Here is a 20,626-nt window from a genome sequence, read left to right as displayed (position 1 = left end):
CTCCGAAGGGGCCGTTTGTCGCGCGCCTCAGCGACCGTCTTCCCGCCCAAACGGTCACGTGATCCTCCAGCGACCAACGGCCCCTTCCCTCAGTTCTCCCTTGCCGCCGCTTGACCAACACACCTCAGCCATAACACCTTAAAAACACCAATTTCCGTTACAGCCATCACATTATCGTGCATTGGAGTTCACAGCGGGGTAGGAGGGAGGGTTGTGTGTCAGCACAGAAGAACTCGATGAACATAAGTTACAGGTATGCTAACCCTGTTTTCATCTTTGTTCTTCTGTGCCTCCACACATGGGAGTGTACCAAGCTTCACACAATAAGGAAGGCGGGGGTGAAGTCCAACACAATTTTATTGAACAACAAGAACAACAACAATAGATATACATATATACATCTATGTAAAAAACTGTGTAAGGACACATAAATACTCAAAATTTACATATATACACACCCCCAGGTACATATATACACACTTTCACTCAAGGGTACCCAGCAGGTACGCCAAGAAAGTCATTCCAAAACTCCCTCAGGAAAAAAGGGAGTGTAAGACAGCCTTGGCCACAGATACATCCTGCTCCGCATTGACATCAACGGCGTAATGCCTGACAAAGGTGTCTGCAGAGGACCATGTGGCTGCTTTACAAATGTTAACCAGGGGCACCCCCCTGAGGAGCGCCGAAGAGGATGCTTGGGACCGCGTGGAGTGGGCTCTGACATGGAGCGGGCAAGCCACCCCTGCCAGGGAATAGGCCTTGCTAATGGCCGCCACAATCCACCTAGACAGGGTCTGTGAGGAAGCCCTGCTACCTTTGTCCTTGGCCCCAAAACATACAAACAGGTGAGGACAGGAGCGGAATCCCTTCGTCCTATCCAGGTAATAGGCTAGGGCCCTCTTCAAGTCTAGGGAATGGAGGGCCTTTTCCCCCTTAGAGGAAGGTTGAGGAAAGAATGCAGGCAGTGAGATATCCTGCGAGAGGTGGAAGGCGGACACCACCTTGGGCAGGAACCCGAGGCAGGGACGCAGGACCACCTTGTTGGGATGAAACACAAGAAAGGGAGGGTCAGACCGCAGTGCAGACAGCTCACTGACCCTTCTGGCCGATGTGACGGCCACCAAGAATGCTACCTTGTAGGATAGCATATCCAAGGGGCATGTAGCCATAGGTTCAAATGGAGGCAACATGAGGCGTGAGAGCACCAAGGACAGCGACCACTGAGGCACTGGCGCCGACACAGGTGGGTAAAGATTGTACATGCCCTTAAGGAACTGGCGGGATTGTGGGTGAGAAAACACCGTAGCACCCTCTACTCGGGCGTGAGCAGCTGATATCGCTGCCAAGTGTACCTTGAGGGAGGACACCTTCAAGCCCAGGCCACGCAAGTGGCACAAATACTCGAACACAACCCCCAAGGGACTGCTTTCGGGCACCACTCCTCTGGCCAGTGCCCAGAGCTCAAACCTGCGCCACTTGGCCGCATAAGCGCGCCTAGTGGAAGGCCGACGGGCGTTCAGGAGGACCCTCCGTACCTCGTCAGTAAAGCCTACAGGGGAGGAACGATCCGCCAAGCCGTTAGGTGCAGCTTCCTGGGATCGTGGTGGACTAGGCTCCCGTTTAGGAGAAGGTCTTGCCGAGGGGGCAGACTCACATATGTCCGATGTATTGTCGAAGGCTTTCACGGCCGGAGAACGATGGTTGTTGGCCCGGAAAACCCCCAACAACCATCACATATGTCCGTTGGGACATCCGCAGGAGCTTCGGGAACCAAACCTGCCGTGGCCAGAAGAGGGCCACCAGGATGCAGTCCGTCCCGTCCTCCTCTATCTTGCACAGGACCCTGGGAATCAAGGGGAACGGAGGAAACATGTAGTGCAAGCCCTGCGTCCACGTAAACTGGAAGGCATCCCCAATAGAGAGGGGGTCGCTCCCTGCCCTGGAACAGAACGTGTGGGCCTTGGTGGTCGCCGCAGTGGCGAACACGTCTATCACTGGATGACCCCACATCTGGAAGATCGGCCCAACGCACTCTACGTTCAGTTCCCACTCGTGGTCCAGCAAAGGGACCCTGCTGAGGGCATCTGCTCGGGCATTGTCTGACCCAGCCACGTGTATAGCACGGAGCGACACGCCGTTCCTGATAGCCCACTGCCAAGTGAGCGTGGCTTCCCGGCACAGGGCCATGGACACTGTGCCCCCCTGCTGATTCACGTAGTACATGGCAGTCGTGTTGTCCGTCTGCACCAAGACCTGACGATTTCTCAGCAGTGCTGTAAGAGACACAAGTGCGAAACGAATGGCCCTTAGTTCAAGCACATTGATATGGAGGGTCTTTTCCCTGTCAGACCAGACATCTTGCACAGACACATCACCACAGTAAGCCCCCCATCCCAACAGAGAGGCATCAGTGGTAACCGTGATGTCATGGTGTTGATACCCAAAAGGGGTCCCTCTAAACAAGTTGTCATCAGACAGCCACCAGTCCAAGGAGGAGAGGATGACCCTCGGGATAGAGAATTTGAGGGACGGAGGGTGCAGCAGAGCATCGTACCTCCGCACAAACCAGTTCTGGAGAGGGCGCATACGCAGCCTAGCGAAAGGCACCACAGAGGTGGCCGCTGCCATATGCCCTAGTAAGCACTGGATAGCGCGCACAGACTGGAATCGGTTCCTTTTAAACATGGACACTAGACCCCTTAGGGACCGAGCCCTCTCCAAGGGGAGCAGGGCCTTACCCTCCACAGAGTCTAACAGTGCACCAATGTAGGACACCTTGCAGTTGGGCACCAGCTTGGATTTCTCCAAGTTCACCAGGAGCCCCAGGCGTTGGCAAGTGCTAAGTACCAAGGCAATGTCCTGCACCAGCCTAGACTCCGATTCAGCCACGATGAGCCAGTCATCGAGGTACGGAAAGATGGTACAGCCTTCTTCCCGTAGGAAGGAAACCACAGGGGCCACACATTTAGTGAACACTCGTGGGGCAGTGGACAGGCCAAAGGGGAGCACCTTATACCGGAAAACCCTTTGCCGGTAAACAAAGCTCAGGTATTTCCTGTGCTCCTTCCGTATGCCCACGTGAAAGTATGCGTCTTTCAAGTCAAGAACCGCAAACCAATCTCCCTGTTTCAGCAAGGCGATCACAGCCGCCAACGTAACCATTTTGAATTTGGTCACCTTGAGGAAGGCATTAAGGCCCCTCAGATCTAAAATGGGACGTAAGCCCCCATCCTTCTTAGGGACCAGGAAGAACCTAGAGAAGAAACCCTTTACAGAGTCCTCATAGGGCAATTCTTCCACAGCACCCTTGGCCAAGAGCGACACGATCTCCGCATCCAGCTCGGCCATAGTGTTATTAACAGCTGTCAGGGGTGAACTGCATCTAGGCAGCTCAACGAATTCCAGCCCGTATCCCAGTTCAACAATAGTTAAGACCCATGAGTCAGATGTTATTGACTCCCACTCAGAGAGGAGTGGACTCAGTCTGTCCGAAAAGTCCGGGGATACGGCTGGCGTGACCCGTCAGTACTGCCTCCCGGCGCCCTGCTGATCTTTCTGCTGGGCCGGTAGCTGCGCCGGACGAGGCTTGAAGGGCCGACGCCTCCTCTGCTGTTGTGCGGGAGGGTAAGGCCGCTGCTGGTAGGCAGGATACTGTTGGTAGCCCGGCCGCTGATGTTGGTATCTGCCCTGGTAGTGGTAAGGGCCGGACCGGGGAGCGTACCGTGGCCTGGAGGAGGGCTTGTCCGCTGGAGCCAGACCCAAGGACCGCGCCGTCTGCCTGTCCTCTTTTTTCTTTTTCAGGGTCTCGTCGGTCGATTTGGAGAACAGCGAGTCCCCTTCAAAGGGCATGCTCTCCACCCTGGAACGCACCTCCTGGGACAGGGCCGTAGACCGCAACCAGGAGTGGCGCCTGAGGACCACCGCCGAAGCCATTCCCCGAGCAGCAGTGTCGGCAGCGTGGCTCCCGGCATTCATTTGCTGTTTAGACAGCCGGACAGCCTCTGTCTGCAACAGGGAGACGACAGCCTTCTGCTCAGGTGGAAGGTCTCGAGTGTAGGATGCCAACTTCTCCCAGAGGTACAATTGGTACCCTGCCATGATGGTCTGGTAGTTGGCGATCCTCAGACCCAGTGAAGCGACGATGTACTGGCGCCTGCCCATGGCATCCAGCTTCTTGCCCTCTTTATCGGCAGGCACCGAGGAGTGACCCGACCGTCGGGGGTTGAATTCCTCCGTGACCAAGGAGGAAGGTGGAGGGTGTTTCACCAGTGCCGGCCAGGTACCCTGCTTGATCTTGTAGAGCTGCTCAATCCTCTTGGATGTTGGAGGCTGATCACAGGGCACCTGCCATACCTTCTCCACGATTTCCTCAATACCCTCGAGCATTGGAAACCCAACGTACGCCAGATTATCCCCGTAAATACGTTTGAGGAGCTTGTCCTTGGTCTTCGGGGCTGCTGAAGAGATGTCCATCTCAAGAGCCTTGGCCATCCTTGCCATCTGGTCGGCATAGATGCGGAGGTCCTCGAATGGGGAGTCCGCAGATGGCACTAGCTCCTCAGCTGGCGATGGTTCGGACCAGGACTCCGACTGGTAGCCGCCAAAGCTCTCCACATCCTCCTCATCGGAACCGAGCTGGGATTCCGGAACCTGGAGCGGAGGGGGAGCCCACGCCGACATCGATGTCGAAGGCCTCGGTTCCGACACGGAGAAGCCCGCAGGTGCCCCCTCCCATTGGCAACGGTATGGCGAGGGGAGGTAGGAAGCCTGTCGATGCCGGGACGCAGTGGACCGAATGACTGATCGGACACTGTCCCCGGAACCATGCCGCTCACGACCGACCGGAGGTGGAGACGGACGGACAGGCGACGGACGGCTCCGACGAGGAGACGGGCTCGGTTCCAGCCTCGGCGACCGAAGGGGAAGCGATGGTCGGCTCCGACGGCGCGGGCTCGGCTCCGGCCCCGACGAGAATTCCGCGGGCACCGTCTCGAAGGCCATCGGATCCGGCACTGGCACGGAGATGTCTTCTGGCTCCGGGGAGCCCAGATGAGGGGAAGGCGTGTGAGGAAGCACGATGACCTCCTCCTGAGGAGCGGGACGCGGCGACCGGTGATGCTTGGTCTTCTTCTTCTTCTTCGCTGGTTCCGAAGAAGACCTCGGAACCGACGCGCTCCTCGCCTTCGAAGGGGACCTCGGCTTCGACCTCTTCGCCTTGATCGGGATCGAACCGGTCGTCGGTTCCGACCGGGGACTCGGTACCAGGACCCTCGGTTCCGAAGCTGGTCTCGGATCCGACCTGGTAGAAGACGCGCTACGGGGCGGCCGCACCGGTCCCTGCGCTGGAGAGGCCGCTCTCGACGCCGAGGTACTCGGGGGACGCGGTTTCGACCCCGACCTCGCGGAGGCCACTGAGCCAGCTCTGGAATGCCGTTCGGCAGAGGGGCTAGGGCCGGCCTTGGACGGACGTGACGGGGTTCCCTCCGACATGACCTTCTGCCACAGCGAGGAATTAAGCCGGGCCTTGCGATCCTGCCGGGCCTTGCTGGTGAAACCCTGGCAGATCCTACAGGCCGAGACATTGTGGGTCTCCCCCAAGCAAAAAAGGCACAAATCATGGCCATCGGATTTGGCCATTTTAGTGTGGCATTTTAGGCAATGCTTGAAGAGAGCCGTAGAGGCCATCTTCAGGGGCACGCGAAAGAAGGGTCAAAAACAGTCCGAGTCAAATTACCGAGTCCACGTCAAAGTCCAAAGCGAGATCCAAAGAATAGTCGAGGTCACGAAGTCCGAAGTCAAAAGCCAAGCAATCAGTTAGAGTAAAGTACGAAGCACAAAAGCACAGAGCAACGAAGCTCACGTTCTCTCCAAGCGGCGGCAAGAAGAGAACTGAGGGAAGGGGCCGTTGGTCGCTGGAGGATCACGTGACCGTTTGGGCGGGAAGACGGTCGCTGAGGCGCGCGACAAACGGCCCCTTCGGAGCCATGGAAGCTCTAGAAAATTCTCCGGCGGCTGGCCTGCGCCTGCGCAGTCCCATGTGTGGAGGCACAGAAGAACAAAGATGAAGGGTAGTTTAAAAAGACAGAGCCGGGCATGGCAAAGGCTTTTCTATAACACTGGAGGGGGCTGTGAAAAGCCAGAAGAGAAACTTCAGCCCATCATAACCTCTCCAGGTCTAAGCCTGGCTCTGGAAGGCAGCTCCAGCCCATTTTCATTCCTTGCTGCCCTCTGGTTGCAATCCCACAGAATTTTAGTCTGGAGAGGTGAAATTGACAGAGCCTTCAGGGAAGAGAAGATGAAACTAACAACCCCTCTGAGGAGAGATCTCCCCAGGCTCTGTCTTTGAAAACTACACTTCCCAACTAAAATTGCATTTCCCTACACTTGACGAACACGCACAAGGTGTCTTGTGTAGAGAGACTCTCAGAGTGCATAAACAATCTGCCCTCTCCCCTAACTCACAATAACCCTGTGAGGTGGGTTGGGCTGAGACAGAGTTGCTGCTCTCCTTACTTCTCCACATACACACATACCAACAGCCATGTCTTTTGCACCCCAAGAATCGCTGGCCCAGCAAAGTCAGATGCTTGGATGAATCCATCTTTTGACACCAAGTCAGAGGCACCAGACATTATGGCAGCCATTGATGCAGCCTGTGACAGCCAATACCATTTTAGAGAAGAATTTAGCCACTTAAAAATTGTCACAGTGCAGCGGCACCATAAGAGCTTGTCCCTCTTCAAGTGCTTTGTAGGGGCTGTTTCAGCACTTGAAAAGCCATAGGGTCAGGACAAGACTGCATGGTGCCACTGCACTCTGACAAATTTTTAAAAGGCTAAATTTTCCTCTAAATCGATGTCAGCAGTCACGGGTTGGCACTGCTGTTGTCGTAACATTTAGTTTGACCCTCATAATCTCTCGATTAAGGTGTGTACTTCCCCAGGCTCTTTCAAGAGGAAGTACCAAGCTGCCATGAGAACTCTAGGGCATATTAACTGAGGCTCTTCTGCATGATTAACAGTCCTCCCACCCCATCAATGAGTAACAACTCATGTTTGCAGGACAATAAACTAGCATCTCAGAATCTCCCTCATTATTTAGACTTCTCTGGAAGTCTCATCAAGTACTTGGGAAGGATCTACCCATCTTCTCACCACAGTCAGCAGGAACGAGTCATAACTACTATCCAGCTAATTCAATCATCCGCAATCAGGCATCTCCTGCTCCCATTACCTCACCTAGAGATATCCCTTACTAATATCCCTCACAATGTGGTGGTGGAGAGTGCTGTCAAGACATAGCTGACTTTTGGTAACCCCTAACGGGGTTTTCATGGCAAGAGACTAACAGAGGTGGGTTGCCTTTGCCTGTCTCTGCAACTCTGGTCTTCATTGGAGGGCTCCCATCCAATTACCAAGGCTGACCCTGCTTAGCTTCTGAGATCTAATGAGATCGGGCTTGCCTGGGCTAGTCAGGTCAATCCCTTACAATAGAAGTTTAAATTATCCTCTGACCTGTTCTGCCATTCCTATCAGTGGAGACACAGTTCCTAAGGCTCCAACAATCACAGTGCAACCACAATTCCACCAGTAAGCAGCTGGATCCTGATGTTTGGCCTAGTGGCAGAAAGGATCCTAATTCTGCACGATTTTCAGCCACTAACAAACCTTTATCTGACCTTGGGTAAATCCAGGTGTATAAGAAGGACTTGCCAAGCCCTCCATTTTTATAGTCAGACCTGCTCCTGAATTTTCTTCCATCGCTACTGACAGAAAATCACTGAACTTCAAGACAGTCAAAGCGATCTTCTTTCTCCCATTCTGCTTCTCTTCTTGAAATTGATCCTCTACATCCATCTACCTGCTTTCATCTCTTAGCTTCACACACACATGCACACACACACCCATCCAGGCAAGTCAGCCTGACAACCAATCAGTCTTTTTTCTCATAGCACCTCCACATGACTAGAGATTCCTTCCCTTCCTATCCTGGAACACTCCCCCACCATTAACACTCATTGTTTTGCATCTTATGGTGCCTTTTTGGGCAGCCCCGCACCTACCTTTATTCCCTGGATTGGTTTTTCTTTGGACCAGCCCCATGGGAGAAACACATTTCCACAAGTAATTTGCTATTGTGTTTTTGCCATGGAATAGTACGGTCCGACTGTCTAGTTCTGCTATTATTTTACTTCTCTTTGCTATTATTGGGTAGATTAATAATGTTATTTTGCGGTTAAAAATTCCTTCTCTTTCCTCTTTTCTTCCCTTGGAGACTCATTTCCACTAAAATCCACAGCTGTACATAAAACAGACTCAAAAGATTCCCTGTGGATTCAGCATCTAGGGGATGCTCCCATTTACATATCCCGACATGGGGACTAACAGAGTGACTGGCTCATGTCATGTTTTAGGTTTGGGGGAGGACTGGAGCCCAGGTCTCCCCCATCTACCTACTATAACATACCAATGCTCCTGATGGAAAAATTTAGAGCACCAACATTTAACTCCATATTTATAAGAAACTTTTCTCTCCCCCCAAGTGGAGAGAAATTGGCAAGAATCCCTTGGAAACCTCTGACATTATGTAATCGCCTTTCATCAATATTTACTTGCTACCCCTTAGAGAAATCCGGCCTGAAGTCATTTATCAAAAGATTAAGAAAGATGTTTAGCACTGAGCAGAAATATTCTTGCATGGAATACTTCCAGCCACACATTAGGAGGGGAAAAAAGTCACTGGGCACAGCTCCAACCAGAATTAAGTATGGTTAAGTCCCACACATTTCAATGGGAGAGATTTAGGCAACACTTAAATGGAAGCAAATTTTTAAAAATTTAAACTATGACACCACACACTTTACACTTTCTTACAAAGTACATACATGAACACGAGAACACACAGACCTTGTATCAGCCTCAAACATTTTAACACATATGCAAACGTAATTTGTGAAGTGGCCCTTTTCCTTCCCCAACCCAATAAAGCTGGATTGGGCTGCACAACACCAAAAGTAATCCCAGTGGTCACACAATGTGCCTTGCCAGCCCCCCCCCCCACACACCTGTTTTTGCAGCTCTAGGCAGGCATCAGGAGACTCACAGACCCCCTCCATGGTCAACCATTCATAGCTAGTGGGCTGGAACTGGCTTGGAGCCTGACCAATTGTGCAGGCCTGGCATAGCCTACCTTACATAATCTGGCTTTCCCTTCCACCCCGATGTGTTTTGTCCAAATAAGAACATTTTCCCAGAAATTTTTCCATTGTTTAAGAGAGCTATTGCTGAGCTTCAGTTTCAAATAAACACTCCCTGGGTTTTAATGTGGAGCCCTTTCCAAAAGCTGCTTTCCCAGAGCCGGTAAGGACATACACCAGCCATATCCTGCAAGGGCAAGCTGCAAGTCACCCTGACAGGAACTTTGGAGTTGCTCTCACAAAGCTGTTGCTTGAGACAATCAAGAAAGGAAGTGACAGCCAACAGCAGCTGAACCTCAGTGAGAGGAAGAACTCAGTGCTATAGTAAAGGGGCAACAGCAGACAAATCTGAAAACAGAGGGTGGCGGGGTCCAATGGGGGGCGCAATATATCAGGGTCTTAATATGCTTGGAGGGTGGGAAAGTGGCATGGTGTAGCCCAATCCTGTTGGGTCTTGGAAGCTAAGCAGGGTGAGCCCCGGTCAGTACTTCAATGAGAGATCACCAAGGAAGACTGGGGTGGCTCTGCAGAGGAAGGCAATAGTAAAACCTCCTCTGCTCCTCACTTCACTTCATGGCTATCACCTGCATGAACTTTACAGTGAAAACTGGTTTTATGTCTGCATGATTAACAAGCCAATTAAATAGCAGCAAAATGGGAATGTGTTATTTATGCCACACATACACACCCCTGGGTTTCAGGGACACCCAGGAAATGCACTGGGTGGAATGTGGGGGATCTGTAGGGGGAGAAAAGATAGGCAAAAAGTGTATCCCCCATTCCTGCCTGTGAAAGTGCCCTTCTACTGCCAAAAACCAAGGCTGTCACCCCTTTGAAAAAAAGAATTTCCATAGCACTTTTGAGGGTTCAAAGTTCTTAATTATCTCAGTTATCCTTACAAAAACCCTTTAAGGTAGGCAGGCATTAACATGTCCAGAGGAAATGATGAGGCTCAGAGAGAGTGGTTTGCCTGAGGCCATGTGATGAGATCATAGAAAAGGCAGGATTCAACTCAGGGATATCCTGATCTGTAGCACAGTCGCTTAGCCATTACACAACATCAAGTCTCTACAAAAATGTTTTTATTGCCCTGGCAAATGAGCGAGCTTGGTTGCCCCTCCAGTAGTTAAAAAATTATAACTGTGGGGAATTTGGACCAGAGAAACCCAAGTTCAGACATAAAATTAGGGTTGTCAACTGCCTGGAGACAACGTCATCTGCCTGTTTCACAGACAGGCTTAATGAAATGTTATTTATCTCCATGCCACGAGAAACTTCAGCTGCTCATTCCCACACATTAAGCCACACTAAACAGGCTATTTTTTCCAGGCCTGTTAGCAACACTACATGAAAAATACCAGTGGCTGAAGTCAAACCACCACTTTGCCCTGCCCCCTGGCAACCAACAGATTTCCCTGCTTGGGGGGGTGGGGGGCTCACCATCAACATACTGATATTGCCGGCAAAACAATATTGTCAGCAATGTCCAGAAGTGACATCAGCGCATCGCCAGGAACATTCTAGCATTTGGTTAAACCACAGAGTTTTGCTAAAATGCTAGAGCATCCCAGGTGATATGCCACTGTCACTTCCAGGCACAAAGGGAGTGACATCAGTGCACAGGGATGTTACATGACTCCCCTCCCCCCCCGCCCAGTTTCCTGCCATTTTTTCTCCTACCAACCAGCTGAGCAGTGGTGAGAAGACCCCACTGGGGCCATGGGATGTCCCCACCACTACAGGGAACCTGGCAATCCTTCTTCACAGGGTTGTTATTAGTATAAAATGAGATGTCTTGTCAGGCCTGGATCTTGTTACATGGAGGTGGGTGAGAAAAAGGCAGAGGGGACTAAGGCAAGAAAAGGAAATCCTTAGCCCACAAAACAACCCGAAAAAGGTCTCATTGTTCAGATCAGCAAGTAAGCCTGATCAGCAACTGTATCGGGGTCAGGGAATATCATGTGACCTGCACTGGCCTAAAGTCATGAGATTTCTCATGACACCACACCATGTGGACCTCCCTGAACTCCTTGGAGGAAGAATAGGGTATCAATGTGACAAATAAACTTATTAGGAGCAAGAGTTTTTGTTTCCAGCTCCAAATGTTCTCCTGGAAACAGAAGTTATCCCTCTGGTTTTCTGAATAAACAGCAGTCCTGTGGAATGCTTTCTGACTTCTAGTACAGACTGTCCTTGTTCATAGCTATCATTTACACCTGAAGAATTTTATAACCTATCCTGTTTATGTATTTTAGGCACAGGAGATTTTCACAAAGAATACTGAAGCAGTAAGCCCTGTATCTTTATTTTTCCTGTTTCCATTCTTCAAACTTCTTGTCAACTGTTAGGAAGAAGCTGCATGTCATGAAGCAAAAAGTATGTATCTCTTAAAAATACCTGCATTACACAGTTTAAGAAGACTGATCCTGGAGAAGACGACACTCAATTTCTATTAGGTGACTGCATGCAAGGCTCATAGCATTTTTCAGATTCACACAATTACAGTCCAATCCTAAACAGAGTTACACCCTTTTCATTGCAGTCAATGGGCTTGGAAGGGTACAACTCTATTTAAGGTTGCACTGTTACTAATAGGTCCAATAAGAATGGCAAAGCACATAAATGCCCGAATTGTAAAGATTCGGGATTCCTGAATCGGCTCCAGCATTGCTGAACCGATTCAGGAATCCCGAAGCAAAGCTTTCCGGAGCGATTTGTATCGTTTTGTGAAGCTTTGGGCAAAGCAGCAGCAGCTGCTCCCGCAGCACTTTTCTAGCTGTTTGCATTGCTAACAGCAAGAAAAGTGCGACTTGCTTTCAAACTTCCCTCCTCCTTCTACCATGGGGGAAAAAGTGGCAGGGTGGGGAGTGTGAAATCCACCCCTTTCATGCCACTTGCAAACAGCTTGAAAAGGGGCACTTGCAAATGCCGTGCCGCTTGCTTCCCATCGGGTGAAACAAGCAACGGGCATTTGAAACTTAAAGTGCTGTGCCGCTTGCTTCACCTGATAGGAGGGCGAGCCTCCTCCCGCTCCCATCAGGGGAAACAAGCGGCGGGGCAGGAAGTTTAAAGCAACCCTTTTCTTGCCACTTGCAAGCTGCACAAAAAGGGTTGCTTCGAGCTCTGGTGTGCTCCATAAAGATTCTCGAATCTTTACAGAGCATACCAAAGCTTTTCAATGCCCAAATCCTGAAGCAGCTTGCCGCTTCAGGATTTGGGTTATCCTGAATTGTTTTTGGGTGCACACCCCTAATAATTAGTATAGAAATCATTATATCACTATATAAATTGTTTAGATAAAAAATTTATTCTCCTTGGCCCTTAATGAGTAGGTAACTTTTTAGTGGAATTGTGCTGAGCAGATGTTAGTTATACTTCATCAGTCCATCAACCTTCTTAAGTCAAAGGACTAGAAGTACAATCCTAAGGAGAGTTCTAACTTCACTGAAGTCAATTAGATTATAGTGATTAGTGTCTGTTGCAGCTCATAAGCAGCACAAATTAAAAAACTAAGCATCTATGGATAAAAGGAGAGCTCTTGGTCATGCTGACCCCCTACCAAACCTACACCACAGATACACAGGGTGCAGGGAGCACCCATTTGATTAAAGCTGCCTCCATCATAGAAGGATGATTGACTTAGAACTTAACATTTGATGGAACCTCCCTCTGTTTTGTGATTTGATCCAGCCCACATGACAGCCATTTTGTAATTGGTTTCACCCCCATAGTAATATTTTCTTTTTCAGGCACTCATTACCTGTTCTCAAAGTTTCAAACATACCCCCAAAAGATCGGCGATCCCTCTGTACAGAAAAACGGGAGGGATAAGAGTCCCCTAGAATCCCCTTCTACTAGCCAACCTAATTCAGGATGCATAGTGAGAAGGCAGCACCTAGGTTCATTTCAATTACTCTTTCTTTCTGTCCGTCTCTGTCATACGTGCATGCCCTACGAAAGAAAAGACCATCCTATGGGCTTAGCAGCATGGTGTAGCAGTTAGAGCACCAGACTGGGATCTGGGAGACCCAGGTTCAAATTCCCACTCTGCCATGGAAGTTTGAAGGGTGACCTTGAGCCAGTTGTACAATCTGAACCTAACCTATCTCACAAGGTTGTTGTGAGGATAAAATGGAAGAGAATGATGTAAGCCGCTTCGGGTTTCCATTAGGGAGAAAAGTGGGGTAAATACAAAGTAAATAATTAAGTTAACTAAATCCCGGTTCTCTCGATGGTTAGCTCTCACACTGCTCTGGACAACCCCCATCCTCTTTGCTGTTTTCTGTAATTGTCCTCTTTTTGACCGATTGAATGACTGAAAGATTTCTATCCTGTCCTCCCCAAAGGCCAACATGGTATAAATAAAATCATTTTTGCACAGTAAATTACAAAACAATTCAATTTACACAAAACAGCCTAATACAACCCTTAAATTTATGTTTTCTTGGTCCTTGGCAAAAGGCCTCCTCAAATCAAGCTGCCTTGCAGTATCCTGAGGGCTGAGGGGGTCAGGGCCCTCCAAACTGCGCCAGGAAGACCACTACAGAAGGTGGAATCAATTACCAAAAAAGCTCTTGTGCCAGCCACGACAGTGTATGCCACATACCATGTGTTACGTTTTATGGGTATGTCAACTCAACATGTTAGAGTTCCTGCCAGTACCTGAATCTGGTAATCTTCTCCAATCCCTTCCAGTTTCTTCTTATTCTCATAGATCGCTTCCTTCATGTCATGCATTTCGGAGCACAAGGAAATGGCAGCATCCACCTTTGCAAACCAAAAGGCAATCCATCTGTCAATTTATTCAAGAATCTTTTTTTCCACCATCCCATTTACACCCCCCCCCCTCGCTGCATCTTTGCACCTGCCTCCTATATCTCATTTCACCTAGAAGACATTTTGGTTTGTAGCAACTTTGCTCTGTAGCAACTTTCTAGACAACCCACAAATCATTTGAGTTCACAGACAATAACATGCACATTAGGGAGATGAGTGAGGAACTAGAAAGTTATTAAAACCCTGATAGCTTCAATGGCTTTGCCCAAAAGGAGGAAGACCACACCTTTGGCTACTGAATTCACTTCTTCATCCACTAGTCATTAAAACTGCTGCATGACCCTCCTGCTCACTGACACATGTTCAAACAAAGCTCCTAGGGATGAAGGCATTCTCTGATCAGAAAACCATCTCAAACCTAGTTGAAGGAGAAAATATCTTCAGTCTCCCACAAAGTCATGAATCCATGTAGCCATGAGTCTGCCACCACAACACCAACTCCCTGAACTAGATCTCCATTACAGCTTTAACTTAATTGTTTACTGCCTGGATTTCAAGATCATCCAACTTCCCACAATATACCAACCTTGCTACTTACAAAGAACACCAATTTCTCCTAAGTCATTGGGCATTTCCCTTAGCACCATAATGGCTACCAGCAGTGAGGTCAGAGCCTTACACACAGACTGCATAGCACAGACATCTTTAAACAAGGGCGAGCACCATGAAAGTGCATCATTGGCAGCGTTGTTTTTCCACTTAGACTTGAATCCAGCAGAGGATTTCTAAGGATGGAAAGATCTGTGTCCACAGGGCATGACTTTCTTACCTCCTCACTGCTAATGCAGCCTGTGTAAGCCCCTCCCCCGCCCAGGAACAACATTTCAGGGGGCATTTGAGGCTAGAGGGGCAAGATGAGAAAGTTATACTCTGTAGGCAGAAATCCTTCCAACCCACAGAAATGTTCCGCGGGATCCATATGGACCCATGAAGCTGCCTTATTCTGAACCAGACCGTTGGTCCATCAAGGCCAGTCCTGTCTACTCAGAATGGCAGCAGCTCTCCAGGGTTTCAAGTGGAGGTCTTTCACATCATCTATTACCTGAACCTTTTAGCTGGAGATGCCGGGGACTGAACCTGGGACCTTCTGCAAGCAAAGCAGATGCTCTGCCTCCGAGCCATAGACTCTCCCCCAAGCCACACTGCTGACCGGGTCTGGGACAAGGGCCTCAAGTTTTTAACTTCCCTCTGAGGGGCTAACAATACTATGCTGAGATAAGGCCAAGGAGCGGCTAGTACAGCTGGGGTGGAGATGTGCATCCCCTGAGCACTTTCTGCCCAAACAGTAGCACACTATGCACAGAAACCTATACAAGTCACTTACCTCCTCCACTATTTGCTGGCCTTTTGATACCCTGTCAATGAAGCTTTGGATAATCCGGAACTGATCTCTTGGCAAGCATTTAGTGGGCGGTGAAAGGCTGTTGAATAGAGAAGAAATTCAGATCCTTGGCTTCATCCCACACTCCACCTAACACCGCTAAGTAAGAAGCACATGTGCTGGGATGTTCAAACTGATTATACTCAAAGTAGTGGCACCCATTTTGTAATATTTCAAATATTTGTAGCTCAAGATTGATTGCCTAATTTGCACTTTGCAAATACTGATGGAATCAATAACAACTCTCAAGTCAGTGTTTTCATGATCTTGTGAATATTTGAACGGTTTACATTTTGGAAGAATCTCACCACCTATATGTGATACTGAAGGCAATACTGTATGATCCTCTTGTAAGCATTATACTTCCAATACATGCTTATCCAGGATAATGTCCCTACAGGATCTTCTCCACCACTTCCTCTATATTTCCTGGCTTGTTTCACTCTAGCCACGTGAAACTCTTGGTTCTTGCTGGCACTGTCACACCTGCTCCCTGCCTATGGCACTCCATGTGCAGAAGTGCAAGGACTCATCTGTGGGGCAGGCTGGCATCAGGGCCAGCTTTTGATCTCTTGAAGTTAAACAATCTCTAAAAAGTAGAGAAGTGCCCTATGGACAGAGGGAACTGACTCTCCCATATCCAACAGTCACCACTCCTGCATTGTGAAGCAAGCTCAAAGGGAGGAGATACACTTACTCTTGCTTTTGAAAACCACCCTTGCGGTGATAAAGCACCAGAGTGCCTAAGACCATGGCAAAATTGGTCCTTCCCACTCCAGTTTGGCAGCTGAAGAGAAGGGCAGGTGGCGGCCTGCTGGGGTCTTGGAGAAGAAGCAGGTTTGGACTCTCCTGAAGAACAAAATACAGTAGAAACATACCTTGGACTGCCATTTCCCCAAACAATTGGCAACACAGTGGTACAGGGAAAAGGCACATTCCTCACTCTTAGGGGGTCAACAAGGATTTGTTGCTGACCCACGGGAGGGTGAGGAGGAGTAACTGATTCCCCTGGCATGGCAAAGGTGGGGGAGCAGCATTTCTACCAAAATGGCTACCATCTTGCTATCTCTGCCTCATACTATTATGGACAATAATCTTTCACTTGAGTAAGTATATAGAAGCCTCATTCTAAAAGGGAGGGGGGGGTCTGTTCATGAAACTCTTTGCTGGGTTACGAGTTTAATTTAGGTTTAATGAATTAAGTATCTAATTACTCCAGAGGTAAAATTGTAGGAAATCAAAACATCTCATTTGCCTACACCATATAGTTCATTTAGTAGCACTAACAGAGCTATCAAGCAGACAACAGGTGATGACAATAAAATGGCTCATTGTCAGTTCCCCCTCCCTCAAAATTAATCTACCACATTAAAATGTCAAAGAAATAAAAGCACGCTTTTGACAAGTTATTTCAAATGTGATGGAACAAAGTAGTATTATTTTTAAATCTTATATAAAACAGAGTAGAACATAATATAGACGGGAAAAGGCCCAGGGTGCAGAATGGTAAGGGGCAGTACTGCAGCCCAAGCTCTGCTCATGACCTGAGTTCGATCCTGGCGGAAGCCGGGTTCAATTAGCTGGCTCAAGGTTGACTCAGCCTTCCATCCTTCTGAGGTCAGTAAAATGAGTACCCAGTTTCCTGGGGTTAAAGTGTAGATGACTGGGGAAGGCAATGGCAAACCACCCTGTAACAAAAAGTCTGCCAAGAAACCGTCGTGATGCGACGTTCCCCCATGGGTCAGTAATGACTCGGTGCTTGCACAGGGGACTACCTGTACCTTTAAAGGCCAGGAGGAAAAGAGAAAGGACGAAAATGACTTTCAAAGTCAAAGAAAAAGAATGAAAACAGGTGACTGGAAACGGGTGTCTGGGGTCTGAGCCCAAGCCCCCAGACTTGCCAGGAGGGAATAGCAGGAGGCAAAAGGGAGGCAGCAACCCTGCCACCCCAGCCAGCGACCAGGGCCAGAACCTGCCTACTCCAGGGGGAAGGGGCAGAAGGCCAAAGCCTCAGGGGGCTGGAGGGAGCAAGGAGAGACCAGCTAGTCCCACCCTCCAGGGGGAGGAGAGGGGGCTAAGCAGGCCGGAGGAAAAGGGCCAAGGCAGGGGGCATAGGGGCCCAGCAGCAGCCCAAACAGAGCTCTTACCTGGCAGAGAGGAGAAACAGCCACTGCAGCCCAGGGCCACACCCTGGCTAGAGGACAGCAGCCTGGCTCAGGAGGTGCTAGGAGCCAAGCCCCTCCAGGTGGGGCTGCCACAGGCATTCTGGGGGAGGAGATGGGTAGCCCCGCCCGGCATCAATGAGCAGGCAGCCCAGAAGCTGGCCAGGGCAGCTCCTCGCAAGCAAGTCCAGGCATGCTCAGCAGCACAGAAGCCGGCTGGGGCAGCTCCTCGCGAGCAAGGCCAGGCATGCTCAGCAGCACAGAAGCCGGCTGGGGCAGCTCCTCGTGAGCATGGCCAAGGAGACCTCAGCTGGGGATGGCTCGCATTCAACCCCACCCTGCCAGCAAGGCAAGGAAGCCAAGAAGGGATTAGTGGTAGGAGGGAAACACCTGAGGGAAGGCACAGGTGGGCCAAGTCAGGAGAGGGAACAAGCCTAGAAGGAGGGCGGGGCGGGGAAAGAAAACCCTATATAAGGTGGCTAGGAAGAGCCCTGAGGTGGTGGGTGTGAGTGAGGAGTGATGATGTGGAGTGAGAGCAGTGGGATGCAAGGGTGGAGGCTTGGAGGAGAGTTCTGGAAGGAGGAGATGAAGGGGGACACAGAGGGTAAGCAGGCCAGGTTGAGCAGGCCAGCGAGTGGACTGAGAGGGAGTCTGGGTGAGGTATACCACCCCTCCTTCCACAGAGCAGGGTCCTGCAGAATCCCTGGCCCCCCTGTGACGTCAGGAGCAGACCGCCCAGTGCCACGCCCAGCGGCAGCCGCGGCAAGCCCTGACAATGGGAACAGTCTTGTTTTGCCAGTGTCTAAAACCATCACCTACTGGACCATCCTTGAACATGTTTGCAACACAACTATAAATTCACACATGTAAACACACATCAAACAAGTATCAGAGAGCCAGAAACATTCACAGTTCCCACTACACATGCACATGGCAGTGGCAAACAACCAAAAAAGCCTATCTGACTTCCCACAATTTCCACATGACAGGGATCATTTCCATGGCAATTATACATGCATAGTGTTGTCCTTCTACTATCTGAGCGATTACAGTTTTTGCCTTCCAATGAGGCTGTTAAACACAAGATAATTTCTAGATCTCACATCAAACAGCAGCCCTTACCCTGAGAAAACTGATGAAAGAATCGAATTGTGCTTCTAAAGGTGCTCCATCCACAGGCAAAGGCAGCCGATGATACCTGCCAGCAAGAGGGCTTGTTAATGGGATAGGAGAAATTGAATGTGGTTTAAAGACAGGCCAGTTGACACAGCCCTCAAATACTGATATCCTGAAACACATGGGAAAAGAGAAGGAAAAGTTCCATGTATATGACAAGGGACAGATTATAATGCCTCTGTCCTGTCTTTTCCCTCTGACCACTTTGGGGAAGGGCCTGTATTTTGTTTTTCATACCACACAATGCCTACATAATTATATGTGCTTAATAGGTTTTTAAGTTTTTTACTTTAATAATATTTAATAGTTTTTACTTTAATAGTATTTGCTCTGAGGTCCATTAATGAAAAATTGTCCATTTGCCTCAGGAAAAAATAGTGTCACTGTGGATAAACATAATCACAGACATAAAGAAAAAGGCAATGGCAGTCAAGGGCATGGAAGAGAAGAGACCATCAAGTTAACATGTAGATCATAGGAGGAATAAGTCTCTTCACCATAAAAAGTTACCTGTAAGAGGGCAGCAGGAAAACAGGCCTCTTGTAGACTTCCTCAGTCACATGGATATCCTCTTCACAGTGGATGTTCACCAAATGAGGCTCATCTTTGAAATGCTCGATATCATTGTAGACATAATAGCTGTTCTCCCTCAGCTGGGCAAAGTCATGTATCTTCAAGAGATAAATCCAACAAGCCAACTTCAGAAGAGTCTTGCTGTGTAAATACACCTGCACAATATCTCCATACAGACTGTTTTCTTCCCTAAAGCTAGTCTTTGGCCTAATTCAGATGTTGCCACAGTTACAGGAATAACTTACACAGGGCCCAGTACTGCTCCGGTAATATCTAGATGAAGAAATGGCTTCATTTAATTCCACACCCACATGGTTTGTCCATCTAGATCTGACCAGAACAGCATTCAATCAGACCATGAGGTGGTGTCTCCCACAGTCGCAGTGTATGAATTCAGTTATTCAATACAGTGTATAGATTTCCTAACTCAATCACTCAAAAGTATTAGAAGATTCCCAAGCTGACTGATTCCTAAGCTGACTGTTCCTTCTTAATTCCTTCCCCTTACACCAATTCCCACAAATAGAGCTTATTTCCAGATAGTGCTTAGTGAACTACATTATGAGATCAAAAATTCAAAAGAGATGGCATCAGAAAAATATTAATAGTAGTAACTTAAATAAGGAGAGCCAGTTTGGTGTAAGTGGTTAAGTTTGGTGTAAGTGGTTAATGACATACTTTGTAAACTGCTCTGAGTGGGCATTAAGTTGTCCTGAAGGGCAGTATATAAATGGAATGTTGTTATTGTTATGGTCCAAGGGGCTTTGATATTGTGGAATAAGCGGCAAGCCTTTAAGCAAAGCATAACTGATAACACCATCTCCGCACAATGCAATGCACCCTCCTTCTACCACCCACAGTCACCTCTTTTCGAATGGCAAGCTCCAGGTTTTCTACTTTGATGCCTCTCTGCAGGCTGTGCAGATTTTCATGCAGATTCTCCTTTCCTCTAGGGGTGTAGGGCAAAAAATCATTGTCCACATGTAGAAAAACCACAGGCTCCTCACGCACACAGAACATGACACACTCCTGTGGTGACAGAAAGAGAAACACATTTTGCTGAAGTCCTTTCCACATAGAAAGCTAAGATGCAAAAAGTAAATAGCCCATATATGAAGTGCTAGAAGACATAGCTGCTGCCTACCTGTCTAGAGGTGATTTTTACTCATTGCAGGTGACTGCCTATTATAACACTGGACCCCACTTTGCCCTACATGTGCAATAGCTCAGTTCGAAGTTGCTAGATATAACAAAAAGACTATGCACAGCACATTGCTACTATCATTAATTTGGAGAATCATG

At 48.9% G+C, this 20,626-nt stretch overlaps 1 protein-coding gene across 3 annotated transcripts in view; it reads right to left on the bottom strand.

Moving 5' to 3' along the window:
• Nucleotides 1-20,626, bottom strand: part of PALD1 (phosphatase domain containing paladin 1) — a 157,116-nt gene that overhangs the window by 71,109 nt on the left and 65,381 nt on the right. For all 3 annotated transcript variants that reach the window (XM_054984134.1, XM_054984135.1, XM_054984137.1), the window contains exons 5-10: nt 20,189-20,353; nt 19,262-19,422; nt 18,698-18,773; nt 16,111-16,262; nt 15,357-15,453; nt 13,859-13,963 (exon numbers count right to left, since the gene is read on the bottom strand). In XM_054984134.1, coding sequence (XP_054840109.1) covers nt 13,859-13,963; nt 15,357-15,453; nt 16,111-16,262; nt 18,698-18,773; nt 19,262-19,422; nt 20,189-20,353 — 756 coding nt within the window. The remainder of the gene's footprint in view (nt 1-13,858; nt 13,964-15,356; nt 15,454-16,110; nt 16,263-18,697; nt 18,774-19,261; nt 19,423-20,188; nt 20,354-20,626) is intronic.

Source organism: Eublepharis macularius, chromosome 6, assembly GCF_028583425.1.
Source record: "Eublepharis macularius isolate TG4126 chromosome 6, MPM_Emac_v1.0, whole genome shotgun sequence".
Lineage (NCBI taxonomy): Eukaryota > Metazoa > Chordata > Lepidosauria > Squamata > Eublepharidae > Eublepharis > Eublepharis macularius.
This window is presented reverse-complemented; position numbering and strand designations above follow the sequence as displayed.